Source organism: Peromyscus maniculatus, chromosome 6, assembly GCF_049852395.1.
Source record: "Peromyscus maniculatus bairdii isolate BWxNUB_F1_BW_parent chromosome 6, HU_Pman_BW_mat_3.1, whole genome shotgun sequence".
In the NCBI taxonomy this organism is placed as follows: Eukaryota; Metazoa; Chordata; class Mammalia; order Rodentia; family Cricetidae; genus Peromyscus; species Peromyscus maniculatus.
The window spans coordinates 88,862,193-88,889,565 of NC_134857.1; the positions used below are offsets into that span (position 1 = coordinate 88,862,193).

The 27,373-nt window shown below is 59.3% G+C and overlaps 1 protein-coding gene across 4 annotated transcripts; it reads right to left on the minus strand.

The window, feature by feature from the left end:
• Nucleotides 1-1,068: 1,068 nt before the first annotated feature.
• Nucleotides 1,069-25,895, minus strand: Celsr2 (cadherin EGF LAG seven-pass G-type receptor 2). Of its 4 annotated transcripts, none has more exons than XM_042279729.2 (34): nucleotides 22,460-25,894; nucleotides 17,152-17,799; nucleotides 14,882-15,104; nucleotides 14,432-14,547; nucleotides 14,157-14,245; nucleotides 13,542-13,699; nucleotides 13,021-13,184; nucleotides 12,733-12,858; nucleotides 12,220-12,386; nucleotides 11,640-11,927; nucleotides 11,377-11,551; nucleotides 11,025-11,166; nucleotides 10,752-10,872; nucleotides 10,171-10,354; nucleotides 9,909-10,010; nucleotides 9,133-9,227; nucleotides 8,753-8,962; nucleotides 8,030-8,213; nucleotides 7,505-7,633; nucleotides 7,241-7,421; nucleotides 6,972-7,139; nucleotides 6,750-6,876; nucleotides 6,429-6,629; nucleotides 5,916-6,090; nucleotides 5,552-5,664; nucleotides 5,330-5,409; nucleotides 5,113-5,239; nucleotides 4,898-5,020; nucleotides 4,406-4,533; nucleotides 4,105-4,193; nucleotides 3,815-4,000; nucleotides 3,504-3,674; nucleotides 3,158-3,392; nucleotides 1,069-2,378 (listed from the first exon to the last, which is right to left on the minus strand). In XM_042279729.2, exons 1-34 carry the CDS (start codon nucleotides 25,770-25,772, stop codon nucleotides 2,372-2,374), a joined length of 8,745 nt encoding a protein of 2,914 aa, XP_042135663.2. In that variant the 5' UTR covers nucleotides 25,773-25,894; the 3' UTR covers nucleotides 1,069-2,371. The 4 variants fall into 4 exon arrangements, with proteins under 4 accessions (XP_042135663.2, XP_006979532.2, XP_015853624.2 ...); XM_006979470.4 differs by having other exon boundaries at nucleotides 1,069-2,797; XM_076574824.1 differs by lacking the exon at nucleotides 1,069-2,378 and adding an exon at nucleotides 2,491-2,653.
• Nucleotides 25,896-27,373: the final 1,478 nt, after the last annotated feature.

The following is a 27,373-nucleotide window of genomic DNA, read 5'->3' on the forward strand; positions in this document are numbered from 1 at the left end:
TTTTTTTTTTTTTTTTGGTTTTTCAAGACAGGGTTTCTCTGTGTAGCTTTGCGCCTTTCCTGGAACTCACTTGGTAGCCCAGGCTGGCCTCGAACTCACAGAGATCCGCCTGCCTCTGCCTCCCAAGTGCTGGGATTAAAGGCGTGCGCCACCACCGCCCGGCTCTTTTTTTTTTTTTTTTTTTTTTTTTTAAGATTTATTTATTTATGTATATGAGAGCTTTACTTGCCTGCATGAGAGAAGAGAGCCAGAGAGAAGAGGAGGGCATCTGATCTCATTGTAGATGGTTGGGAGCCACCATGTGGTTGCTGGGAATTGAACTCAGAACTTCTGGAAAAGCAGCCAGTGCTCTTAACCACTGAGCCATCTCTCCAGCCCCCGGCCTGGATTTCTATTTTCCTATCTCTGTCCACCACCCCTTCCAGCCCACAAGCAACAGCTGGGAACGCAGCTGTTTATTGGCCTCTTGCTATGCACTGTGAACTGTTTTAAGCACTTTGCATGTGTTAAGTTATTTAATCCTCATAAAAGCTCAATTAGGCGAATGCTGTTACCACTGTCCTCATTTTGTAGACCGAGGAACTAAGGCTCAGGCAGATGAGGCCACTTCGCCTGCTTCTGGGGTTTGTTGATCATTTCATCCCTATGCTGCCCCCACGGTGAGTCCCATTTTGTTGGATGGACCTCTGACAAGCAAAAACGTGGGACTAGAAGCGATGTTACCAAGCACACACTTATCCCCAGAATGAGTATATGCTTCGTTCCCCAATAGAACCAACAAAAAATGGCCCACAGATTCCACCTGCCATTCATCTCTCCCTCTCTACTGAATTCTGCCCCAGAAAATTCGTTCCTGTCTGGGCCTCGGTCTGATAGGTGGAGGCTCTTGGGCCATGCCAGTCCTTTATCCTGGGGAAAAGGTACCTTCCTACCCACCCACCTTGTCTTCCTTCAAACAGCCAGGTTCAGGGCTCTGTCCTCGTGGGAACTTCAAGGCTCTACCTGTGCTGGTCCCCAAATCCAGGCCTCCACCCAGATCGCAACACAAAAGCCAAGGATATGGCACAGTGCCTGCACAGAACTAGTTTATTCAGTAGTATGGGGAGGAAAAAACAAAAACAAAAACAAAAACAAAACTCTACCGTATTTACAGCAACAATCAAGCGGTACGATCCGATGGTTAGTATCAAGTTAGCATCCAGCATCTTTGTATTTTTTTTTAAGTCAAGTCATCAGTAGTTTAAAAAAAAAAATCCAGTTAAATTTTTAACCCTTTACAGGAATTGCTGGGGGGAGAGGGCAGAGGGCAGGTGAGAATCCATGGCAGAAAGGCCAGCCTTCCAAGTGAGGAGCAGGAACATCTTTCCCACCAGGAGCCTTTGCTCTAGCCACCTGCTTTAGGAGGGGGTCGGTGTCAAGTCTGGGACACATGCTTCGAGAAGAGGGCGACTCAAATGAACAGCGGCTGTCAAAAACTGAGGGGAGCCATAGAGGAAGAGGAAGGATGGTAGCCCCCAAATCCAGGTCTGCTAGACACTCACCCAGCCTGCAATGGCTACATCGGACCCCCTGGGACTGGACACAAACCCATCCCAACACAAAAAGCAAATAAATAAAAATATATATTAACTCTCTCTTCACGGGGAGCTGGGGTCGAGTGGGGACAACAAGGAACAGGGCCTGGTTCTTTGAAGAAGAGAGCCAATTCCAGGAAGGGGTTAAAAATAGAACATGTCTCAGAGGCCACAGCAGGTCTGATTTGGGAGGGGCGCGGGGGTGGGGGTGAATGGGCACCAGAACCCAGACTTGGAACCTGTGCCTGAGACCCCTTCAGGGCCACCAAGGCAGCTTTGTGCTTCCTCTTCCTCCCGGTGGGTGCCACACACACAGCAAAGAACCCCAACTGAAGGGTGACTGGGCCGCCCCGGAGGTCGGGCAGGGGAGATGAAGCACTTTGGGGTCAGCAAACGGAGTGAACGCCTGGGCTGTGGCACGTGGCCAGAGTCCAGGAGAAGGAGAAGGGGCCGGGGTAGTCATTCCCCGTGCGGGGGCACAGGCTTCCCCTTAAAACGGTTCATGCAGCATTTGGGGGTCCAGGGGCGATGAGTCCTTCTGCCCCTGGCCGGACAGGGCTCTCCAGTTCCTGGGAGCGGTGGAGTTGGCCAGTGGCGAGTGCCTTTTTGGTCCTGACCCCTCGCCAGCTGAGGCCTGTCCGGCGCAACCTTGTGGGGGCTCCTGCCCCTGGTCCGTGTGGCTTTGTCCATTCCTTTTGGTGATGGCAAAGGAGGGGCAGGCCCCCTCAGAGTCCCTCTCCTCCCAGAGGCACAGCAGATGGGAAACTGAAGAAGGCTGGGACACGTCCTGGGAGGTCCTATCCTCTTTGGGAAGGGAAAGGGGAGTCCATTTCCAGCGTATAAAAAAAATTAATCCCTGAAGTCATGAAGAGTAGAGATCCTTTTTTTTTTTTAATTCTTTTTTTTTCTTTTCTTTTCTTTCTTTCTTTTTTTTTTTTTTTTTTCTGAAAAACTTTGTCTTGAAGATGTTGGCCCCAGGGGTCCAAAGTGCAGTGAGGGGGAGGTGGGGGAGGGACTTGGCACTAGATGGCCTTAGGTGCAAGGCCCAGGCTCCTCAGATGGACGTTTCATCGCTGCTGCTGCTTCGGCAGGCAGAAGGGAGCAGGGGCAGGATAGAGCAGAAGACAGGATGGGGCATGAGCGCAGCGGGGGAGAGGGAGGGAGCCTCGGGATGAAGGAACACACCGGCCCCGGGTTAATGCAGGAAGTTAAAGAAGAGAAATCTGGAGAGGCAGGAGAGGAGAGTGGCAGAGAAGGCAGACAGAGGGTTAGCCGCAGCAGCAGAGGAGACAGGGAGCAGCTTCCACCAGAGAAAGAAACAGAAAAGCGGCCCCAGCGCCCACCCTCTCATGCTGCCCAGGACTAGGCTGCAGCGCTTAAAGCCCAGTGGGGGGGGGGGGGTCTGGGATACTCCCCAACAGAGCACCATGGAGTCTGGGCACACAAGGGAGCTGGACTCCGCTCAGCCCATCTATCGTCTTCCAACTGCCTAACAGAGTAGCCGGATGGAGCTCAGAGGCAGCTCTGCCCCAGCCAGGACCTCTGCAGGTCACACCCTGTGCCTCCCACCCAACCCGACTCACTCGGAGCCTGATGAGTCCTCATCCACCGTGCCTGCCTTGATGCTCATGGCGATGGGCATGACCCCATTGAGCTGTTCCTGGAGACTCTGGCGGGGTGGCGGGCGGGGAGGGGGTCCATTCCGACTGCCGTCGCTGGCGGTGGAGGCCCGGGAAGACCCCGTGCCCTGCTCCAGGGGCAGCCTTAGGAGGCTGCTCTTTTCGCTGATGGTGGGAAGACACTTCTTCTTGAGGATGCCTGGGGACAAGGAGATGGGTACCCTGGGCTGTGGATGGGAAGCGCTGGGGCATCCTAGAGAAGCCCCCAGCAGGAAGCTGAGAGTGAAGCAGCTGGGCGAGACTCACTCACCTTTGTGGGGTTGGGTAGAAGGGCCTGGAAGGGGCCCCAGAGACCCTTCCCGAGACAGGGCATCCCCATTCTCGCGTGGCCGCTCTTCCAGGGCCCCGCCACCACCGCTTTCCTTTGTTGTAGTCCCAAAGTCTCCTGGCCAAGGGACCTTCCCGGACCCTGGACCCACCTCTGTCAAAGGAAGGAAGCCTTTGAGTCCCAGAGAGGGCAGGCAGCCAGGACAGCCACCACCCCAGCTCTGTTTTCCAAGAAGCCCTAGGCTCTTGGGCTTCCGATGCCCCCCAAAGGCTGCAGCCCTGGTGCTGGCCCACCCTTGGGGGTACTGTGCAGGGGTAGTCTCTCAGCTCCGGGACCCAGCAGGCTGTCCCAGCCCTGTTCGCCAGGGAAGGCGGCCTCCTCCTCCTCCTCTTCCTCGCTGTCTGATGAGTGGGTAGAAGCATAGGAACCACTCTGGTCATCTTCCAGGGACAGGTCACTGTCAGAGTCCGTGTCGGGATCTGGGAGGTCAGGGAGGGGATCACAACTGTCCCACCTGCCCAGCCCACCCTCAGCAAAAGCTAGGCCCCTGCCCTGCCAGGCAGCCAGGGCCCTCTCTTCTCACCGTGTTGCTGGTCTTGACCTTCTAGGAACAGGCCACCTGGGTCCCCCAGGCCAGGAGGACCCTGGCCAGGGTTCAGTGTGGACTCCTCCCTAGAAAAAAGACAAGATCACGCTGTAGGGATCAGTCTGGCCTCTCTAGTGGGATTCCCATGTCCTACCTTGTGTCCTTTATTGCTTCTGATCTAAGCAGTGACCTGTGTTGGCCACTGTCTGAGACACTCTGTTTCTAGCAGCTGGTTGGTCTTGGTTCTAGCATGCATGGTCTTTCCCTCCTTCTCAGCGCTCCCATTCCCAGGGCTTACCTCAGCAAGAAGGGGATGTAGCTGGGCTGGCTCTTGCCTGAGCGGCTGGCACTGTGCAGTGAGCCAGCTGAATCTCCGTAAGGCTGGTACAGCCTTCCGTCGGCATAGGGGCTTGGGCAGTTATAGGACTAGGCGGGGAGACAGACAGGTCAATGAGAGGGAGAGTTGGAGGGATGGGCCCCAGGCGAGAAAGTCTGCCCCAAGTCCGACCCCCCCATATGGCCAGGTCTTAAAGTGGAAGGCTCTTGTGTTGCCTTCACCCGAGGGCCTAGCAATGATGAAGACCCCCAAGTGCCCTGGATTTCCTGTGACAGTCTCTCCTCCCAAGGCCACACACGCCACTGTACCCCTTCCTCCTGAGAGGAAGGGACGTGGAGATAAGGGTGCCCAGGTCAAACGCACAGAGAACCAACAGGCTCTATGGGCCTGCTCCCCCCCGCCCCGCCCCCACCCACGTCGAGACACCTTGTGCTCAGGCCCAGGCTCCCTCACCGAGGTCAGGGTGGACTTAGTGGTCAGGGCAGGGTCAGGAGTGGGCTTGCGGCTGCAGGCGAACTTCAGTGCTCTCCGGACCTCCTTGCTGAGCACCACGTAGGAGAGGAAGATGAAGGGGCCCTGGCCGGCAGGCAGACAGCAATGATTGGCGCACTCAGCGAGGCCCACGCCCAGGCGTGCTCCCTCCCACTCCGTGGGGTGGGGCCGGGTACCTGGACACAATTGCAGGCCGCGAAGAGGTAGTGGAAGAGGAGGGTGTCGCTGTTGACGGACAGCAGTGCCAGCAGCCACGTGGCACTCAGTAACAGGAGGACCGCGAAGGAGGGCCGCAGGCCTGAGCTGGAAGGCAGGCAGGGCAGCGGGTGAGTTCTGCCGCGAGACCCTCCACACCGGTGCCCACCCTGTGCCCGACCACCTGCCCATACTCACACGGGGCCTTTCTTCTCGAAGCCCTGCCTTTGGGCGGCACAGGAGGCCCGGGCTGCCAGGATGTACAGGAAGACACTCATCTGGGCGGTGGAGAGGAACGTGAGAGGACCACAGAGCGTAGACGCACGCTTTCTGCCCTGCCCAGAGGCCTCAGCTCTTCCTAAAGGGGGATCTGGAGGACACACTCATCCTCCTCACCCCAACTCACTCTCTGGCACTTACCGAAACAGCGAAGGCCACGGGTCCGGCAAAACTCCAGATGAGCGTGTCGTAGATGGAGAGCCAGCAGAAGTCGGGGTTCCCGTAGCCTTCAGGATCCAAGCCCACAGCTAGACCTGGAGCATGGAGACGGTATCCAAGCAAGGCGCTCAGCGGGGAGGAAATAAGCTGCAGTCAAAGGGTCCCAGAGCCAGGTGTGGAGCCTCTAGAAGGGCCGGTAGTCCACTCCCCTCTCCAGGAAGAAGCCCCACCCCTCACACCTAATGCCAGGTCGTCCAAATATAGGGGGAGGGGAGAGTCTCAGGATGTGAGCTGTGGGTTTGGGGTACATGGCATGGACCCAGGGCCAGGAAAGGAGGCAGGATACCTGTGATGAAAGCAGGAACGCCCCAGCCCAGCATGTAGTAGAAACGCATGGGGCTGGCATTGACGTCTCGCACCTCTGTGAGGGCCCGGTACAGGTGTAAGGCCTCCAGCAGCGCCCAGGCGAAGGTGCAGAGGTACAGGAAGTGCAGCAGGATGGCTATGACTGTGCAAGCAAACTGAGGGCCAGGACACAGGTCAGGAGCCAAGACGGCCAGTACCTGGCGCACACCCAGGGGAGGGAGGTGGCGGCGGCGGCGGCGGCGGCGGCGGCGGCAGGGAGGCCGGGTGGGGTGTGCTGCCTCAGGGGAAGCCCAGGCTCTACGCAAGAACATCTGGGATGCTGGAACACTGAGAGGGGACTAGGGAAGAGCAAACTGTGGGCCGGGTACCGCCCTGGGCCCTCCATCAACTCATGGCTGTGGGAGCAGGGACGGGAGAAGGCTGGAGAGGGGTCACCAGGGAGCCTTGGTGGGGCCGGAAGTGGGGAAGGTCTCTGGGAGAGGAAGTATCTTACAGGGAGGTCAGCCTGGTTGATCCCCAGGAGGAAGACGAGCTGGGCCAGGCCCAGGGCCGCTGTGAGGTTGCGTCGGATGCCGTGTTGGTTGGAGCGCAGGGCACGAAGAAGGGTGAGGAAGAGGAAGGTGATCATCAGGGCAGCTAAGGTGACTCCGAGGGCCACGTATGTCAGAGTCTTCAGGGGCAGGATCTCACCGTTCTGAGGGATGAGCGCCAGGGGGGTCAAGGAAGAGCAAGGCCGAGCAGAGCACCCAGCCCCTCAGCTCGGTCCCCACCCACAGCTCCGGGGTACCCCGCCCCCCCCCCCCCAGAGTCCAACCTCCCGTCGGGACACGTCCATAAGCACGGCAAAGCTTGTCATGTGGTTGCACTGGCAGCTGACGTGGCTCTCGTTACGGAAGACGACTTCGCAGCCTCGGGCAGACCAGCCACCAGTGCCGCTGACCCTGCAAGGAGGAGGCCGAGTCAGGGAGGCACCAGGGCGGGCCCCCGTCCAGACTCCTGGTCCGAAGCCACGGGAATGGGGGTGGCAGAGGCTCACAGGATCGAATGGTTCCAGAAGACGCAGATGGGCTTGGTCCGCTCCTCGGTCTCCAGCAGCCGGAACTGCACTGTGACTGGCTTGTCCAGGGCACGGGGCAGGAGCTCCTCATCGTCGTGGACACTGATGCTAACCACGGGTGTGTTGATGACTGGGCGTTTGGGGACTCTGATGATAGAAAGGGGCACAGTCACCAAGACGGCCACGAGATACCCCTTCCCATTCGCCTGCTTAACCCCAACCTCCCAGGCCTCGTCCTGGCCACCCACCGCAGGCTACGCTTGTCGGGGTCATAGTTGTGGGGTAGCAGTCCAGCCAGGGTGTGGTAGATGATGACGCTGGCCACCGCCTCTCCCTGACTCAGTTCTGGGTGCCGCCGCTGCCGCCGAGCCAGCTCCTCGGTCTCCTGGGCTTCGCCGGGGCCTGCGGGCCTCACCATGGGAGGCATCTCTGCAAGCAAGCGCTGCTACACTCAGCTTGGCCGCACGGGTACCCCAGGCCAAGCTGGCGCCCCATCCGCGTTCCCTGCTGACCTCTGAAGACAGATTCCGGCAAGATGACCGTGGTCTCAAGGTCCGGGGGACGCTCCCCACGCAGCGCCTCGTAACGGGGCAGCTTGGTCCCGGCGAAGTTCCCTTTATCCAGGCGCACTACGGAGATGACTAGAGGGGAACATGGTCACAAGTCAGGCAGCAAGAGGGGCGGGCAGAACGTCGTCCCCCACCCACCCACCCAGCAAGAGGGGCGGGCAGAACGTCGTCCCCCCACCCACCCACCCAGCAAGTGGGGCGGGCAGAACGTCGTCTCCCACCCACCCTCCCAGCAAGTGGGGCGGGCAGAACGTCGTCCCCCACCCACCCACCCAGCAAGTGGGGCGGGCAGAACGTCGTCCTCCACCCCCGCATGGTGGCCCTTCGGAATGGGGGTGGGACCCTCCGCCCTTCGGAATGGGGGTAGGACCCTCGCATGGTGGCCCTTCGGAATGGGGGTGGGGTGGCCCTTCGGAATGGGGGTGGGGCCCTCCCCACAAGCCCCTCCCCAGCCCAGCACCACCTCACCAATGTTGGGTGTGACGATGGTGAAGGGACTCAGGTAGGTGTGCCGCATATTCTGGGCGAGGGCGCTGGCGTAGGCCTCGTAGTGCTGGAGCAGCCAGGCGGTGCCACCCTCTGTCTGCTGGATTAGCTCCCAGTGCCTCTTGTTGGCGGCATCCAGGAGGGCGCTGCCCACCCTCAGCAGATTCTGGAGATGGGCATGGTCACAGCGGGCATGTGCCTGTGGTCAGCCTCATACCAAGCTCCAGCCCGACCTGGCCCAGACCCACCCACTACGACCCTCCCTCCGCAGTCCCCACCGCCTCCCCTGGGAAGCCCTGTGCGTCATGCCGTCCACTCCCGTCAGGGTGCTCTGCCTCTAAGCCTTCCTTCACACTCCACATCAGAGCTCCCAGTGTGTCCTCCTATGCCTCCTACGCCTCCTCCTGTTACGTGCCCTTTTGGTGCCCTGAGAAGACTAAGCTCTTGGTAGAACAGGCAGGGCTCGGCTTCGGGTCAGCCCACACCTCAATCAATACCAGCAGCCTTTGCCAGGCACTTGAGTCCTGATTCTGCAAGAGGAGGTCCTCTGAACCACCTGTGTCGCACCAAGGCTTACAGGCTCTCACGAAGGCCTCATGCCAGGGGTGGGGCTCCTTACGGTAGGGAGGTATCCCCTTCTGTCCCCTAAGATCGCCAGGAGCGGGATCTCTCACTGGGCCCCACCACGCCTACTTCAAGCCCCACCTCAGTGAAATGCACATCCTGAGTGGCAGACAGCCCAAAGCCCCGCTGGGCACTCTCGTGAGCCAGGAGTCGTGTGGCCAGCTGGTAGGCCACCTTGACATCACTGCCAAAGTAGCCGGCGGTGTGCTGTGTGGCGTTGCGCAGGAGCAGGGCTAGCCGCTGGGAGCGTCCTGAGTCCAGGCCTGACTCATTCCGCTGCAACCGCTCGGCCTGGATGGAGGGGCGGAAGGGTAGAGGTTCAGACGGGATGGTGGGGATCTGGGGGGGAAGAGGTGGCCCCTGAGGGGAGGAGCCTCAGGAGAACAGGAGTGGGGTTCAGAAGCTCCATTGCCCAAGACAGGGGTGTTGAAAAAGAGGAGGAGACCAGGGGGTCCACTTACAAAGCCCTTTAGCTCCGAGAAGGTGACTGACGTGCAGTTGAAGAGGTTTGGGGGGAGCCATCCCCTGTGCTCATCACAGTGTCGCACAGCAGTCCCTGGAGGAAAGGAGCAAGAGGGTGGGGCCTAGGGAGACACAGGAAGTCCCCAGATCCACCTGGAGCACCTCATGAGCCACACAGGAACAAGCAGCCCACAAGGAAAGAAGAAGACAGGTGTACATAACTCTAGAGCCCAAACCCTCTGCAAAATCAGTACAAGCAGAGGCCATGGGAACAGAGGTCTGTAACCTCCCCACCACGCCCCCAAGATATCACTGTCCCCCTCCACTCAGCTCCCACCCTGCACTCTGCTACCTTCTATGGATTCTGCTCATTGCTAATCTAAGGGCCAGCATCAACCCCCCCCCCCCCCATGCTGTGGCTGGAAGAGTACCCAGCACTCAGTATCCTTCAGGACTGCCTCCCTTGAATGCGGCAAAACTCCAGTACTAGGTAGTTAGCCGCAGGTGGAGGCCCATGGGATTCATCTTTGGGTTTAGCACCCAACCCTGTTCCCGATACACGAAGGGTTTTCAACAGTTCTGTTCAGTCTAGGATATAAGCACTCTTGGCCAGCCTGGGTTGAGGGGTGAATGAAGGAAGGTGACCCGAGGTCTCTAGGAGCTAGGAACCAGAAAGCGGGGCCCCAGGATCCACAAGCTACGGGCTTACTGTCTTTATTCTACCAACAGTAAAGATCAAGTCTTCAATATCACATCGTAGTCCTCTAAAACCTACCAAAGGAGCCTTTGGGGCAAGGGGCAGCAGCAGGGAGCCCGAAGCGTGTCCGGGGCCACCAAATCCCAGCCTCTATGGCCCGTGGGCAGCTGTCGTAATTCACTGCAGAGAAGGACACAGGGTCACCTGTGAGTGGCTCTCTCCAGGCTCCCCGACCTTCCTCCAACATCCCCAACCCACTGCCAGCCTTGTGGGTGGCCTCCTGGAGTGCAAGCTCTTGGCATACAGTGAGGAGGGAACCTATCCGTCCCAAGAGTCCTACCTTCACAGCCGTTGGTGGTGACCTCAGCAAAAGGGTTGTCACAGCGATCACACTGGCGCCCAATGACCCCAGGCTTACATGGGCACTGGCCATCCTCGGGGTCACAGACTCGGGACAGAGAACCGGTGGGGTAACAGTCACACAAGAGGCAGGTGGGGCTGCCAGGGGGCCGGTAGTGGTTCTCCTGGGAGGGGAGAAGGGGGTCATATTGGGTCAAGACGTCTTTCCTGGATGCTAGTGGATCCTTCAAGCTGTGGCCTCCCTAGAGAGCATCTCCCTACCCTGGGTCCTTGTGGGAATAGGATTCAACATTCTCAACAGCGGGTACTGACTTGGAGCTGAACTCTTTACTGAGAAGCCAAGCATTCAGAACAGGCTGCAGACAGCCCATATAGCTCTTCCAGGGCTCAGTGGTTCACTATTCACCCTGGGTCCCCTGGTACTCAGATAATGCGGACACGCTGCCACCTGCAATGCCCAGTAGGGCAAAGGCACAGGGCCCTCGGCTCTCTGTAGGAAGGGCCAGAGCCGCAGGATGGAGGACAGGGTGGCTACAGCAGGGGCTCCTCTGGGACTGTCACCTTGCAGTGGCACTCGCCGCTTGTCTTGTTGCAATCCGGGTCGAAGCCTTTGCTGACATCACAGTTGCACGGTCCGCATGTGGGGTGTCCCCACCAGCCACGCGGACAGGGTTGGTCGATCCTGAAGAAGGGAACCCAAACAGGCATGAGCCCCCCTCAGCCACAACCTCTCCCACTTGGTTCAACCCCACGGGGTCCTTCCGACCTCTGCAGCTCAGCCTAAGGACTCCTAAGGCTCAGAGTGACACCAGAGACAAGCCCTGACCCACCTACCTGGTCTCGCAGTACGGCCCAAGATAATTTGGTAAACACTCGCAGACGTAGCCAAGGGGTGCGCTGGGTTTTCGGGTACACACCGATTGGTGTTCGCATGGGTTCAGGTCACATACATTAGTACAGTTGTCACCATAGTAACCTGGGACGAGAAGGATGGGAAAGGATCAGCCCCTGTCCTCTGCTGGCATTCTCTCCCACCTAACCTCTTCATCTCCTTCCTTACGCTCCAAACATCGCTCGCACCCCTGACGTGCAGGAGATGGCTCAGAGACGGGACTGGCCCGGGTCACACGTCAGAGACAGAGTGTGAGCCCTGGCACAGGCCCGTTCCCTAGGGTCCCTAGCCTACCTGTGTCACAGCTGCAGGAATAGCTGTCCCAGTCGTTGCTGCAGTAGCTGTTGGCAGGGCACGGGTTTGAGTCACAGGGATCTGGCCAGCTACAACCTGGCTCCACATTGACGGTCTCCCCACGACTGGGATCCAGACTGCTGATGCCCTCGGGTGTCTCACTTACCCGCACACCCTGGGGGGGTAAGAGCAACACTGGCCCTCAGTGGAGCAGGGCTCCGGGTGGAGATGGGATGGGAAGTCAGGGGAGGAGGCTGGCTCACCTGCAAGCAGCCCCGGAAGCCTCGAGCCACACCATTGGCTGGACCAGGCACTCCCCCGACTGTAATATTGCTCAGGTGCAGCCCGTGCAGCCGAGGGCCCAGATTACCCTCTGCCCTCTGTTGCCCATAGTCAAAGGACAGGATGGCATGGCCAGGGCCCCCACTAGCTCCCAGTGCCAGCTGTGCGTGATGCCAGTCACCATCGTTGGCCCGGCCTGGCTCCAGACGCAGAGATGAGGCCTGGAGCCCTGTGCCTTCCACACTCAGCACAACGTGGCCTTCCCGGAGCTGTACAAGGGGGAAAAGAGATCAGCTGACCACCTCAATAGGCTCTTCTTCCAGTCCTCTGCCCTGCTTCCTCCACACCAATCGCCTACTACTGCCTGGCTGTGGGCAGAGGAAAGACTGCTTATTTCCCTTATGCCCAATAGATGGCAGTACTGATCCACCGAATGGGCCCGGCCAACGTCTCACTTCCCCCAAACCCTGCCCAGCCACCTGGGTCCAACCCCCTGAAGGATCCTGCAGCCCGAGCCGAGCCAGGCCGGGGCTTGCCACACTCCCACGTGCCCTGCATCACCTGCAGGGTGATGGTGCTGCGCCCCCTGGTGACGGCCTGTAGCAGGACGCCATCCGCCTGGCGTGTGCGGAACATGAGGCTGAGGTGCCAGGGTTGAGAGATGGGCAGAGAGAGGCCATGCCAGGCCACCAGGCTGCTGCCCAGGAAACGCTGGGGATTGGCCATTTCTGGGAAGGCAGATGAAAAGTGACTGAAGGGCAGAGAGCAGTGTGAAGCAGGAACTGTAGTGGCTCCGTGGGAGATAGGGCCTTGGCGCTCCCCGGACCCGATCCCCTCACTGCCCCGCCCTCCGGAGCACTTACCTGCCCCGGGCCCGCCCTACATTGTGCCCAGGGCCTGTCTCTGACTAGGCCCTTTGTCTCCTGCCTACCTTTCCCTAACTCTGCCCAGACACGCTTTTCCGCCCACAGCCCAGCTCCCGGAGCCCTGCCCAGAGCCTGCCCCAGCCCTGCCGGTGATCCCAGACATCTGGCAGCACCCAGGGCCCCAGCCTCTGGCGGCGGCTGCTCCTACCCTGGGCACAGCTCTTGCCCCCGAAGCCCAGCGGACACTCGCAGCTGAACGAATCCCACTGGTTCACGCAGGTGCCGCCGTTGCGGCAAGTGCTCCCGTCGCACACGATCTTCTTAGTGGGGCAGCCTGGCATGGAAAGGGCAGGGACTCAACGGACCCCAGGCCTGGGCTCCGCAAACCAGAGGCACTGGCTGGGAGACCACGCAGGCTGGTGTTCCCGTGCCGTGCCCAGCCGCCCCTCTCGGCACTTGGCTCCCAGCCCCGCCCCTGCCCCCAGGTCTCCCGTACCAGGCACGGTGCCGTTGTTGGCAATGAAGTCGGCCATGTCTACATGCCGGCTATCCACTTGAAGGTTCCTCATGCAGCCCACGAAGTGCCGCATCCGGACGGGGAAGTTCTCGGGCAGATCTGGCACCCCACCCAGCAGCAAGGGCCCGGTCAGGTCCAGAGACCTAGGGATGAAAAACACGGAGAGACATGGGTTTACGGTTATGGTTCTCCCCATCCCCAACCCCCATCCCCAAGAAAGGGAGAACTTGGGCGGAGGCCCAGAGGCCCTGGAGGACAGGAAGTGCAGGTACTTCTATAGAGCCCCCATAGAGACAGATGAGCTCTCAGCTCACATTCCCTCCCCTCAGCCCACCAAGGCCGGACTCTGACTCCCCAACACTGACCAGCGTAAGGAGCGGGGACATCTGATTGGTTCCCACACCAAAGCCCTAGTCCCTTGAGCGGCACCACCCTCTCCCTCCCTCCTGGCCCTCCCTCCCTCCCTCTGTCCCTCCCTCCCTCTGTCCGTTCGTCCTTACTTCTTGCTGCCTCCTTGGGTGCCCTGGGCAGCACAGGAGTAGTTGCCCAGCGTAGCTCCAAAGCGCAGGGCCACCCCGGTGTCACAGCCGTCCACAGTCACCACAGCTACCTTCTGCTCGGACGGGCCTTGCGGAAGCCCCGTCTGGCCCAGCAGTGGCTGTGGACAGAGAAGGGAGGCAGTAGACAAGGAGCCCGGCACGGACACCAGCATAGAGTTGCACCTCTCCACACACCTACACCCACCATCAAGGACTACCCAGTGGGATGGAAAGGCCCCTGCCAATGGCACAGCCCCTCCCTCTTCCCAGGCACAAGAGCTAGGACCAGTCACAATACCACCCAGGTGGCGCACGCCTTTCATCCCAGCACTCGGGAGGCAAAGGCAGGTGGAGCTCTGTGAGTTTGAGGCCAGCCTGGGCTACAGAGTGAGTTCGAGGACAGCCAAGGCTATACAGAGAAACCCTGTCTCAAAACAAAAACAAACAAACAAGACAAAAACCAAAAAACACCAACCAACCAAATAAACAAACAAACAAAAAACCCCAAACACACCCAGGTCTAGGTAAACACATAAGCCAAGAACAGGGCCCTCTAGCTTCTCTGTGCTCACCCACCTTATTGAAGTACTTCAGCTGTACTGTGTGCCACTGGCCATCACTGACCCCTCCGGGCACAAATGGAGACACAGTGGTAGTTGACTCGCCTAGAGAAAGGACCGGGTAAGCTGGGTCACAGGAAGAGGGTTGGGAGTGGCAGAGAGGTGGGCATGTCTAGAAATGGGGGTCAGGTCCAGGCTGGACTGGGGGCGAAAGTATGCGGCTTGAGGTCAGGGGCCAGGAGACCTGAGACCTTAGGAGATGCGCGAGAGGACATGAGGCATCGGGCTCACCCGCAGAGAAGGTGAGCTGGACCTGCTCCTGGATCACCTCGAGAGCCACGAAGTCATGTTTCTCATTGAAGCGCCCATTGTACAGCAGGAGTCCATCTCGTTCCTTGGTAGCAAACCTGTACAGGGGGTTGAGTGTGGGGGCAAGGAATGGGGCGCCCACCTGTGTGCTGGCACCCCACCCATCCAAGCAGCACCAAAGCTGGCACTTCGGCCAAGGCTATAGAGTCAGAATGCAGACGATGAGCCCAAACAAGAACCCTGGCATGCTGGCTCCCCATCCTCCAGGGCTGGGGAAGGGTGCCAGGCAGCTCCTGAGAGTGAGGACACCCCAAGTGCTCTGTCAACAGCTGCTCTTGGTACTTTCACTGCCTCATCTGCTACCCCACCCCCTCCCAGGAGGTGCCCCACACGCTCACAGTGCCCTGCCATCCCGGGGCCCTGCTCACTCACGAGAGGGCCAGGCTGAAGTGGAAGCGCTGGCGCAGGCCACGGAAGGTGATGAAGGAGCGGGCGGGGAAGCTGCGTGTGGTCACGTGGCAGAAGGGTTTCTCAAAGTCCCCGGACGGGCAGTCACATTTGAAACCTCCCACCAACAGGTTGACACAGGTACCCCCGTTCTTGCAGACGCCTGGAGTGCAGCGGCCTGAGCGGGCACTCACTTCACAGTGCTCACCTGTGGGGGAAGGACAAGCAGGGTGAGACGCTGAGGCGGCGACTGGGGGTCCCCCTACTGTGGTTTCCATCTGACCCCCTAAAGAGCTCAGATGGTAAAGGCTTGGCCCTGGCTGGTGGTGCTGTTTTAGAAAGTCCTGGGGACATCAGGAGAAGGAGTGTAGCAGGATGAAGCAGGTCACTGGAGGGATGCCGTAAGAGGCTGTGTCTTGTCCCAGGCCCCGTCTCACCTGGGCGAGCGGCTTTGCTCTACCCCACACTCTGCTGCCACGATGCTCTGCCTCTCTGACTGGCTTATAGCAAAGGAGCCGGCCACTAGAACTGAGACTGCAGAGACCGTGAGACAAAATTAACCTTGTTTTAAACTGTTTCTCTTGGATATAGCCAGTGGCAGAAGTCTGATCCATCCCTGGTGATGTCTCCCGTGACCCCTCCCAGACTCTCACAAGCGTTCCCACTTCCCCTTGTGCGGCCGGAATCCACCATCCACCGGCCCCTCAGAGCGCTCTCACTGCAGTTCCAACATACGCCCTGTTGCAAGCTCCCTGATGCTCTCCAGTCCTCCCCCACACCTGTCAGGGGCCCTGGTCCCACGCCTCTGGCCCCTGCAGAGGCAAATGCCTCGAAAGGTAGGACCTAGGGAACAGGCTGGGGGCCGAGGCAGCCCCCACGCTTCTGCCTTTCCCGCTGGAGCTTTTGTTCCTGTCAGGGATGGAGATCAGTTTTCTTCCCTAGAGATGTGACCAGCTCTCCACTTCTATTGGAGTGATGGGTCGGGGTCCGTGGTGTGAAGCAAGCCGGGGACTCGCTATGAACAGAACGTTGGGTCTGAACTAAGGACCCCTAGGCACTCAAACAAGAGAGAGAGTGGGGCCCGAGCCTGAGGACAGATGAGGAATCAGAGGAGTGAAAATTCAGACATCAGATGGGAAAACCCGCTCCCTTCTCTCCCTCCCCATTCTGATTCTAGAGATAGGTTCTCAGTTCCTGTGCCTAGTGACTGGCTCTTGTTTCCATGGAAACTGTTATGCGCCTACTCTAAGCCCCCTTCCCCATCCTCCCGGACAAAGACTCCCCTCCCTTCTCCCAAACTCACCCTCCCCTCTCCCCCCACCCCCCAGCAGCAGCAGCACCACCGAAGAGTCAAGTCTGGCGGGTTCTGGGCAGGCGGATGCAGCAGGAGGCACTGAGTCTGCCTACGCTGCTACCAGCAGAGGCAGTGAGCCAGCTGCTTGCTGGAGGACCTGAGGCCTGGGAGTCGGGGAGGGAAAAGGAGCCAGTGTGTGGAGGAGCAGCCCAGCCTATAGGGAGGGGCAGGGTGTGAAGAGACCTGCAGCCACCGGCCAATCGGGAGGCAGACATGGCGCCGTTCTGTTCAGGGCTACCCAGTCCAGCGTTCTGGAACTCGCATGCCTCCAAACCCCAGCTCCCGGGTGCCTCCCTCCAATGCCTGGGTGGGGAAAGTCTGGCTGCAAGTTAATGAAGGGATTCACTCAGCAGTATGAAGTCCTGGTCCTAGGCCAGCAGCACCTTGAACCGGATCAAATCACCTCACCTCAGCACTTAAAACAAAAGCCAACACTTCCCACGAGCCCGCGTTCTCCACGTTCTGTCAGATTATTTACATGAGCCCTCACAAGCCACTTTTGACCTAAATAAATTGGTTATCTCCATCTTAAATACTGTGGGAAGAGGAGCTAAGTAACTCTCGTTTTCACACCGCTATTAGTGGCAAGGCTGGAACACAAACCCCGGTGCAGGACTGACCTCAATTACACAGTCTCGGTGGGTATGTGTGCAGGCGTGCATGTGCCGGGGTGGGGGTGGGGGTGGGGGGCTTGCACAGTGGGCAGAAGGCTCCTCATTCTGACTTCCTAAGCAGGCGGTGGTCGAATCTAAGAGTGCCGGGTGCAGCCGGGGTTTATACTCTCGGGAGGAACGAGGCAGCCCCATCATGCGCCTGATTTGGGCTTGGACCAGAGTGGCTTCGGCCCCTATGCTGGCTGCCCCCATGCTGGCTGCCCCCATGGTGCCCGCCCTGGACTCACCCGTGTAGCCATCGCCGCAGAGGCAGGTGTAACCGCCCTCTCGGCTGCGGCAGTGCCCGTGGGGTCCACAAGGCCGGGAGTAACAGAGGTCCACTTCAGTCTCACAGTAGTCGCCCGTGAAGCCGGGTGGGCAGCGACAGCGCAGGCCCCCGACGGGGTGGATGGGACGGAAGAGCACCGACGAGGAGGCGATGAAGGGCGCGGAGGAGTCGAAGCGCAGCACGGACACACAGCGCATGTAGTTCTCGCAGGGCTCGCGCAGGCAGATGTTGTCGTCGAAGGGCAGCACGCGCTGTGCCGAGATGGCGGTGAGCAGGCTGCGGTTGAGATACAGGCGCTCCTGCAGGTCCTCTGAAGGCAGGAAGGGTGGCCCACCACCAGGGCCAGGGGGCTGGCCCACTGACAGGCTCACGTTGAGGATGTGGCCACCTGGGGCATCAGTATCCCTTTGCACATTGAAGACCACCACGTGGTCTGGAGGTGTGGCCAGTGTGGCTGCCACAGCCTGGATGAAGAGTCCCAGCAGTGGTGACAGAAAGCGCTCTGGGGACATGTCTTCCAAGCGCAGTGTGATGCTGTGTGTGAGCATCTCATCCGTGATGATGGTGACGCGGAGTGAGCACTGGGCTGTCACGCTGTGGACACCATCTGAAGAGAAGCGACATGGATCAACATTAGGCTTGAGGTAGACAGAGCAGACGTGCCAAGCCACAGAAGTGCCAAGCCACAGACCCTGGCTTTGAGCAGAGGAAGGAGTTAGTGTGTATGACAGCCCCAGAGGAGGAGTCAGGAAAAGGGAGCAAGGAGGGAGCACCAGGAGAAAGAGGGAGTGCCAGGAGGAGGGAGCACCAGGAGGAGGGAACACCAGGAGGAGGGAGCACCAGGAGAAAGAGGGAGTACCAGGAGGAGGGAGCACCAGGAGGAGGGAGCACCAGCAGGAGGGAGCACCAGGAGGGAGCATCAGGAGGAGGGATCACTAGGAGGAGGGAGCACCAGGAGGAGGGAGCACCAGGAGGAGGGAGCACCAGGAGGAGAGAGGAGGGAGCATCAGGAGGAGGGATCACTAGGAGGAGGGAGCCTCAGGAATAGAGGGCGCGCAAATAGGCTAAAATCCAGCCCACACCCTACAAGGTACCCAAGAAAACCTTTTTCTAGGTGGCATAAAGGTGGCTAGTGAGATGTGTTGCTTGTGGGCAAGTCGCTCCTTGAGGGTCACCCCATATGTGCTTAAGAAAATGACTTTTCAAAACCGTTCTCTGCATATTTTCCCACTACTCTTTGGCACGATGCGCGAACTGCCTTCCCGAGTTTATGCCTTTTACCCTACTCAGTATTAGCCCTGTCCCCTGCGACCAGTCTCTGGGTTCTCCCCCAAAACTGTGTTTTGACCCTTGCTTACTTTTCTAGAGGGCCCAGAGTACCACGAGAGACCCCCACACCTTACTCTGCACCTCTCAACTCTACTATAACCCTGCCTCTCAACATGCTGTAGCAGGTTGGGCGTGGGAGACGAATTGGGTCAGTGGGCCATCAGGTCCCCCTTGCACTCAGCTCCACGACTGACTGCTTCCATGCAAGCCTGCTAACCCCACGGCAACACCTCTCCCACAAAGCCTTCCTCCCACCCAACTCTGGGTTGTCTGGGGGACCCCACCCCGGGAAATCCAGCTGAGCCACCTTAACCAGTGAGGGCACCACCCCCTGCTCCAAGCCGGAGAAAGAAAGGGTGAGTGGGGGTGGGGAATCTGAGCAGACGTGGAAGAGCCTGGGCAGCAGCTTCCGCCCTGAGACCCACTGGGCTGGTCTCTCCTCTGGCACTCGGGCCTCTTAGTTACTCATCACCGACTTGGCTTACCAAGGTGTACCCAGAGGTCTGCCTGCCATACCCCCGGGCAGCACACTCACTTATAAACAGCTAAGCACGAACACATTCCCTGGTGTCTCACCCCGCCCACACACCCTCAGCTCAGAAGGGCATACACACCTGAATGTGCACACACATGGGAATGGACTTTGTTTCAATTACAAACGAAAACTGGGCTGCAGAGAAAGGGACGGGGTTTGGAAGAGTTACAGGGGCTTTCCTGTTTACTACAATGCCTCACACAGAGTGCGTGTTCGGTAAAAACGAGATGAGAAAAAAAAAAATGAGAATCCCTGGGACATAAAAGTGTCTTGAAAACACAGCAGCAAGCCGGTGGCGGCGGCACATGCTCAATCGCAGCCCTTGGGAGGCAGAGGCAGGTGGATCTCTGTGAGTTCGAGGCCAGCCTGGTCTACAGCGCGAGTTCCAGGACAGACACCAAAGCTACACAGAGAAACCCTGTCTTGAAAAAAAAAAAAAAAAAACCACCCACAGAAAGTAAACATGGCAGCAGACACTCCAATCAGATGCCAAAACTTGCACCCAGCTGGGATGGAGCTGGAGCCAGTGTTACTGGGGCAGAAGTAGGAAAGACATATGGAACTCTATTTCGTGCATGTCACACTTCCTTCGGGCGGCTGCTACCTCGGGGAGTTAGTTGAGCCCAGGCAGACATCCACCTCAGCTGTGCCCTGGGCCCACCACCTCCCCGCCCTGCGGCCTCATTGCTGTGATCTCTTCCTGTCACTGAAAAGCCTGCTGCCAAGCCACAGCTCCCCTCTGCCCTCCTGCTTTGCCCAGGGTACCAAGACAACAGCCCACAGTCCTCCAAGCCCTCTAGCCTGCCCCTAGGTCCCCAGGATGATCAGATTCCTTTGCCTCCTGGCAGAAGCCTGCACTGGGGCCCAGGGCTGAGCAGGCGCTGATGTCACAGCCCCGTGTTTTCTGAATGGGAAGTTCCTCCAGACGGAGAGCAACACAGGCCTCTCCATGGTGCTCCTGGGCCAATGAGCGAGGGAAGCTCTGCTGGCCCTGGGAACCGACACGCCTGCGTGTCCTCCCCACCAACCCAGGCCTGTCTGTGGCCCTCTCAGCACGCTTGTGTTGATCCCATCTGGCCCACCATCTGTGGCCACCTGCCCCTCTGTTATTGTCCCCACCCCAGCAACCAAGCCATTGCTCTTCCTCCTTCCTCTTTGTCCTTCTTTCCTGCCTTGTCCTGGGTCTCCCCTCAGGTGCAGAGGCAGGCTGGGAACAGGAGTGACCAGTGTGCGCCCTGAGTTGTTTCAGACAGAGGAGCTGGGGTGGGCTCTGACCCAGGAAATACCACCTGGGTCTAGGCCTCTGCCAGCTGCACCCAGGAGGATTCCAGAAGCAGACTCCCCAGCCTTTCCTCTTCTGGCAGAGGCTCTGCTGTCTGGGAGGTGAGCAGGCCTGGGGCAGGTTCTCCGGGGTGTCTGAAGAAGGCAGCAGCCTGGACCATTTCGGGCTGCAGGGAGCCACGGAGCCCAGGCTGGGGCAGCTGCAGCCATGGGGAAGAAGGGAAGCGAGATCCAAACAGGGAGACCAACAGGAAAAACAAAAGGCCCTAGGAAAAGAGCCAGCAATGGAGGAGACGGGGAGAAGGAGAAGGAAGGAAAGTGACGGAGCTGGGGAGGAGGTGACAGACAGGCAGTGCAGGAGGGTCCCCACGGGCAGGGTGGGAGGGAAGGACGGGACAAAGAACCAGAGAAGGAAGACAAAGCGACAGTGGGCGTTAGTTCCCCTCACCCAGCCTCCTGAACTTTGGGGTTGCCTTGGTGACTGCCTCGAAGGGTCAGGGCCGTTGGGGGAGGGGGGCAAGGGCAAAAAGACCAGCCACAGTGGCACTGGGTGCTGCCCCAGCCCTCCCTCTAGCCTGGAGGTTGGGGACTTGGACTGTGTGCCTTGGTAGGGAAGCAAAGCTGAGTGGGGCCGGCCTCCACACTGGCCCCGGATGTCTAGCCAGATTCACTCCAGAAGGCTCTGGGTGGAGGGCAGGAGGGAGAGGCCCTTCATCTGCCTCCAGTGCCAGGCACAGATGGGGTGCTCCTAGCGCCCTCCTCCTAGAGGGGACCTGAAGCCTGGGGTGGCTCGAAGCCTGATCCATATAGCCTTTGAGAGGTCCTTCTCCCGGGTCCTTGCAGCCACCTGAGGGGCGGGACCAGGAAGTATCTGTCCAGCAAGAAGTATGAGCAGGAAGGGGTCTGAGGCCATCTTCCCTTCCCTGATGGGTGGAAACTGCCTGGAGTGGACCATCTGTGCTCACCCCTGGGAAAATCGCTAACAGTCTCTTCCTCCTTCACCCTGAGTCCCAACTCCCAGACTCAGGAAGGCACTTGGCTACCGAGTCTGCCTCACCCCACCTTGCTTCTCAGCCCCAGAGCTGACAGAAAGGATGAAATACTGTCACCCAGTCCTGCTTGCCTTCTCCAAGTCCTGCTGTCTGGGGTGTCTGCAGGCTGAGCGCTTGGGCAAGCAGCAGGAATGCCCAGTCTGGGTTCCGGCCAGGCTCCCTCGCCCCTAGAATTCTAGGACCCCGGAGTCTGCCCTCAACGCTCAGTGGTCCTGGTGCAATCTGATCCCCAGGCCTGTTTTCTTGAAACTAGGCCTTCGTGGTCAGCAAGGAAGGCCTAGCATCCCAAGAACAGCCCACGGGGAGTCTTGGGGACAAGAAGGTCCATCTGCCCTGGCTTCACCGCGGCCCCTCCCCCAACCAAGCCAGACCTCAACCAAGAACTCAGGACAGTGAGGTCTGTTTGGGCAGAGACAATGAGCCCCTGGCTTTACTTCCTGCCTGGAGCTCTGAAGGGGCAGCCAAGCCAGGCCCTTTCTTCCTGGAGGGTAAAGAACCACTCTAGACAAAGCCATGTCAGCCGATTCTGCCGCTCTGCTGAGAGACGGAGGGGGAGAGAAGAGGACAGCAGGGTCCTGACCCCTTGGAGGGACCCTGTGTCCCTGGAGCCCTGTGACCTGCCAAGGGCTGTGTGAGATCACAGGGCCATCCTAACGAGGGTGACAGGGGTGCCGAGGGGCCAACCTGTCTCCCCTCCCCCAGCTCGGTTAGCCTTCCAGTCTTCCATGCGCCCCCCCCCCCCCGCCCCCTTTTTTTTTTCTCACAATTCTTGGCATCCACAGTCAGGGCAGTCTCACAACACTTCCCCCACCACGTCACAGTCTGGTAGGCAGGGGGCAGCCAACCAAAGCAGCCCGGCCCAGCCTGGGGCAGCAGGCGGGGCCTGCACCAGCTGCCAGGATTCCTGGGGTTTCTTCTCAGCCTGGTTCCTGATCTCTCAACCTCTGGGCTCTCCACCTGGTAGAGCTGGGTCACCAGCTCCTCCTTGGATGACACTCCACCTCCAGTGGCTGTCCAGGCCTCTCCCAAGGACTATTCCCACCCCCAACACCACCGGGCATCTTCCTTACCTGACACCAACACACTCATGATGGCTTCCAGGGGCCGGTTGTTGTCCAGCGCCCGGCTCAGTCTCAGCTCTCCTGTGGTCACATTGAGTAGGACCAGGCTGAGTTCGTTTCCTCGCTCAAAGCTGTATGTCAGGCTGTCTGAGATGTCAGGGTCATGGGCAGGCACGCGGCCTATAGCACCCCCAGGGAAGCTACTTGAGCGGTTTGTGACATAGTTGTTGAAAAGAATCTCAAAGTTGCCCAGCACTGGTGGATTGTCATTGCGGTCAAGGAGGCGGACATGGACGGTGGCCCTGCTTACCAAGGGAGCCGATGTAGCCTGGATGACCAGGATATATTCAGGCCGGTCCTCATAGTCCAAATCCACCAGGGCAGTCAGCTCCCCCGAGAAGATGTCCAGCTGAAAGACCTCGGGGATGTTGCCCTCTACAATCTGGTACATGATCTGTGCATTGGTCCCTTCATCTGGGTCAGTGGCTGTGACCCGGGCCACGGCCAGCCCGATGGGGCTGTTCTCTTCCACAAACACATCAAACTCATCCTGCTCAAAGACAGGGGGGTTGTCATTCACATCCAACACAGTGACTGTCACTTCCATGGGTGTGCGGGCTGGCGGCATCCCCTTGTCCACCGCATAGGCTCGTAAGATGTACTGGGCCACATTCTCACGATCCAGCCTCCGCAGGGTCCGCACAATGCCCGATGTTGACTCCACAATGAAGTCACCGTCTCCATCATCCCCTCCTTGAAAGGTGTAGAAAACCCTGCCATTAAGACCGGAGTCGCGATCGGTGGCCGAGATCTGCAGGACACTGGTGAAGGGTGGCACGTCCTCATAGACACTCCCCTGGTAGGAATCCCGCAGGAACTGGGGGGCATTGTCATTGACATCATTCACCAGGATCTCCAGGTAGGTGGTGTCAGACTTCTGAGGAATGCCGTTGTCCCGAGCAGTGATGGCCAGGGTGTAAGACACCTGGTCCTCATAGTCCAGCTCAGCCTGGGTCGTGACGGCCCCGGTGTCCGCATCAATTCGGAACTGGGGGATGCTGTCCTCCATAAAATAGGTGATTCGGGCATTCTCACCCGTGTCCTCGTCCGTGGCACTGATCAGTACCACGGTGGTGCCTGCCGGTCGGTCTTCATTAACATTGACTGTGTAGTGGGAGCTCTGGAAGACAGGGCGATGGGTGTTGGCATCAGTGACGTTCACCACGATCTGAGCTGTGTCCTGCCTCGTGCCGTCAGAGGCAGTCACCGCCAGCACGTACTGCCGCTCAAGTTTGTAGTCCAGTGGTAAGGCGAGGGAAACCAGCCCCCCTCCGCTCTGGCTGGTGATAGAGAAGCGGTTCCGGGTGTTGCCACTGGTGATCTGGTAGGTGATGACACTGTGAGCGTCACGATCCACGGCGGACACCGTCACCACACTGGTGCCCACAGCTGCATCCTCGTTGAGCCGTACCGTGTACTCTGGCTGGGTAAAGGTCGGGTTGTTGTCATTAACATCCAAGATGGTTACGCTAACACTGGCTGAGGCGGTGAGTGCCGGGGAGCCGTGGTCTCGGGCTTCTACACCAAAGCTGTAGAAGTCAACCTCTTCCCGGTCCAGCTCAGCGGCCACAGAGATCCAGCCCGTGCCATTGTTGATGGTGAAGGGGAAGTCATGCCCAACTCCAGCCAGGCTATACTCCAGGCGGGCGTTGTCTCCAGCATCAGCATCAATGGCCTGGACGTGCAGAACGAGGTAGCCTAAAGGGACGCTCTCCAGGACAGTGGCCTGGAAAGGGGTGCTGACAAAGATGGGGGCGTTGTCGTTGATGTCCAGGACTTGCACCGTCACCAGACCAGAGACGTTGGAAAGCGGGGGCCGGCCACCATCCTGGGCCCGTATCCGTAGTGTGTATTCTTTGGTTGTCTCGTAGTCAAGCGGGCTGACCACATCCAGGGCCCCCGTCTGGGCATCCAGGTAGAACTGTCCCCGAGCATTGCCACTCATGATGCTGTAGTGCACCAGGGCATTGCTGCCCTTGTCTCTATCCGAGGCTGTGACGCGGAGAACTGGGGCTCCTGGGGTCACATCCTCCCGCACCTGGACCACATAGCGCTTCTCGCTAAACTGGGGTGCATTGTCGTTGTCGTCTTCCACGGACAGGAAAACAGCAGCCGTGGAACTCCGTGGGCCTGGCTCCCGGCCCTGGTCACTCGCCTCCACCGTCAATTTGTAGGATTCCACCTCTTCCCGATCCACAGGGCCCCGGGTTCGGATCACCCCAGAGCGAGGATCGATCTCAAAGACTTCTGAGGGGCTGCCTCCAGCCCCCTCCAGCAGGCGGTACAGAATGTTGGCGTTAGGAGGGGCATCGCCGTCGGTGGCCCTGACTGTAAGCACCTCATAGCCAACCTCCAGGTTCTCCCTGAGGCTCTCCTTGTATTCTTGCTGCTCAAATACAGGGTCATGATCATTGGTGTCAGTCACTAAGATGGTAAGTGTGGCCAAGGCACTCCGTCGGGGCATACCATGATCCTGTGCAGTGACCCTGAAGACGTGGGTGCTCTTGGTCTCACGATCCAGCTCCTCAGCTGTGGTGACAGTACCAGTGATTGGGTCCAAGGAGAAGAAATGATTGGAGCGGCTATCGAAGAGGGCATCCATGGTATACTCAAGTCGACCTGCCTCACCCTCATCTGGATCAATGGCTCTTAAGGACGCAACAGAGGTACCAGCGGGCTGGTTTTCAGGCACTGTGGCCTGGTAGCTGGGAGGCTGGAACTGGGGGGCTGTATTCACATTCCTTTTCCTGCGCCCACCCATAGATTCCTCTGGTAATCCTTCCGCAGCCCTGAGCCCTGAGGCCTGCGCCAGCTTGCAAGACTGGCATCTGAGTCGCGGGGCCTTTAAGCAAGGGTGCTCTTGAGGCAGGGTCAGCTTGCCTTGTGGGGAAAGGTGTCCTCCAATACCCAGGAGACGACAGCTCCAGGGGCAGCTTTCAGGGGATGGCGGAAGAGGGATATGGGCCCCTGATTCTGGACACCAGACCCTCAGGCCATCGTGGTGGGGCACCAGGTGGCCAGTCAGCTCAATACCCGAATCTCTGCAGCGGCTGGTGTAGAGCCAGAGGTTCGAAGCGGAGGCTGGGCAGAGCCAGCCCACGGGGGCGCAGGCCCCAGAGGAGCCGCGTCCCCCGGACCCCAGAGAACGACAGGGCCCCACTTGATCTCCCAGCAGTGGCGACGGCGGCAGCAGCAGCAGCAGCAGCAGAAGCAGCGGCAGCAGCGGCGTTGGGAGGGGGGCGCTGGCAGCCCGGCTCCGCATCTCTCCCTGTTCCCGGCCAGCCGGGTCAACAGCCGCGGCGGCTCTTCCTCCGGCTCCTGCCGGCCCCGCCGCGCCTCATGCCCGGGCCGGGGCGCCGGTCCCCGGGGGCCACCTGTGCGTCCCGCAGGGCCTGCACCTAGATGGCTCGGCGGGGCCGCGCGCTGAGCCCCGACGATGCGCCGGGCTACACCGCTCTCGAAGCCCGGCCCGCTCCCGAGTCACCGCGACCACTGCGGGCTCGCGCGGCGCCTCCACCTGCGCTCTGGGCGCTCGCCACCTGCGCCCGCGGGCCGCGAGGACCCCTGGCTCTGCCGGGTTCCCCGGTTCCCGAGACCTAGGGTGCCCCCTCTGCCCGCGTGAGATCGCCCACCTGCGCCTACGAAGCCGCACGCTCCGGCCCGGGCCTGGCTGCCCACGGCCGCCCTGCGCCACCCTCTCGTGCCCCGCGTCCTCGCCGCGGCTGCTGCTGATCGCCGCGGTCCCGGGCCCAGACCCGCGTTCCCTCGCCTCCCCGGCGGGCGGGCAAGCTCTGCAGAGCGGCGGCGGCGGCGGCGGCGGCTCATTACCATAGACCTGCTCGCGCCGCGGCCGTCTTAAAGCGGCGACGCCCAGCGCGCCGGAGGAGGTGGGGCCCACCCAGCGCCCTCTTCTGCACAGATGCTCCAAGTAAGATTCCCGCCGCCGCTGGTAGCGTTTTTTCTTCCCAGTCCATCAGACATGCTTCTCAGCCAGTGCTGGATCCCTACCACAGCTTAAAGATGAATGAGCCGTCAGAAGCCACACAGGGAACGATAACCATGTAGCACTCTATAGTTAGTGCTCTTCCAAAATATTCTGAAGACTTTGGTGGGGGGGGGGTGCGGTGGGGGCGGTGGATGACACACAAGGCAACTTTCCAGTCTTACTATACATGAGAACCTTCATTGCTACCTCATCCTGCAGGCCCCAGGTCAGACTGCGCTAAAAAGATTTCGCTCAACACTACAAAGTCTCTCCCAGATCCCAGAGGTTGTGATCTCACTTGGATGCCTCTGACAGACCGGTCCCCAAGTCTGTTTGTTTGTTTGAGACAGGATTTCTCTCTGTAGTTTTGGTGCCTGTCCTGGATCTTACTCTCTAGCCCAGGCTGGCCTTGAACTCACAGAGATCCGCCTGCCTCTGCCTCACTGAGTGCTGGGATTAAAGGCGTGCGCCATCACCGCCCGGCCCAAATTCATTTTGATACATCTTGGGTACCACTTAGGCAGTTCAGGAGAGGTGAGCTAGAGGGTCCAGAACTGTAAATACACTAACACTACCAGATTCCAAGGCCCAGGGTGAGTTGGTTCCAGAGACCCAGGCGAGACGGCTCAGCCAGTAAAGACTGCCGTGCAAAAACAAGGACCTGTTTGGACTCCCAACACCCACATAGCAAGGTGGGCACAGTCATGACTGCCTAAACATGAGCGGAATAAGGGCAACAACATGGACATGCCAAGCCCATAGGAGAAAGACCAGGAGGCCTCAACCCTACACCAAGAACTACAGGCAACTGAGGAATTCTGAGTGGGAGAAATCGTCTTTCCCAGAGAAGGGTACCAATTGTTTATTCAATACCAAAT

Bases quoted from the DNA above. Each gene is read 5' to 3' on its own strand.
- Celsr2 (XM_006979470.4), bottom strand. From the start codon at position 25,772: ATGCGGAGCCGGGCTGCCAGCGCCCCCCTCCCAACGCCGCTGCTGCCG. The intron at 11,167-11,376 runs GTAGGCTAGGGA...TTCTCGTCCCAG, and splicing joins TTCCTGCAGCTGTGACACAG to GTTACTATGGTGACAACTGT. The intron at 2,798-3,157 runs GTGAGTCGGGTT...CTGCCTCTCCAG, and splicing joins GAGGACTCATCAGGCTCCGA to ATTTCTCTTCTTTAACTTCC.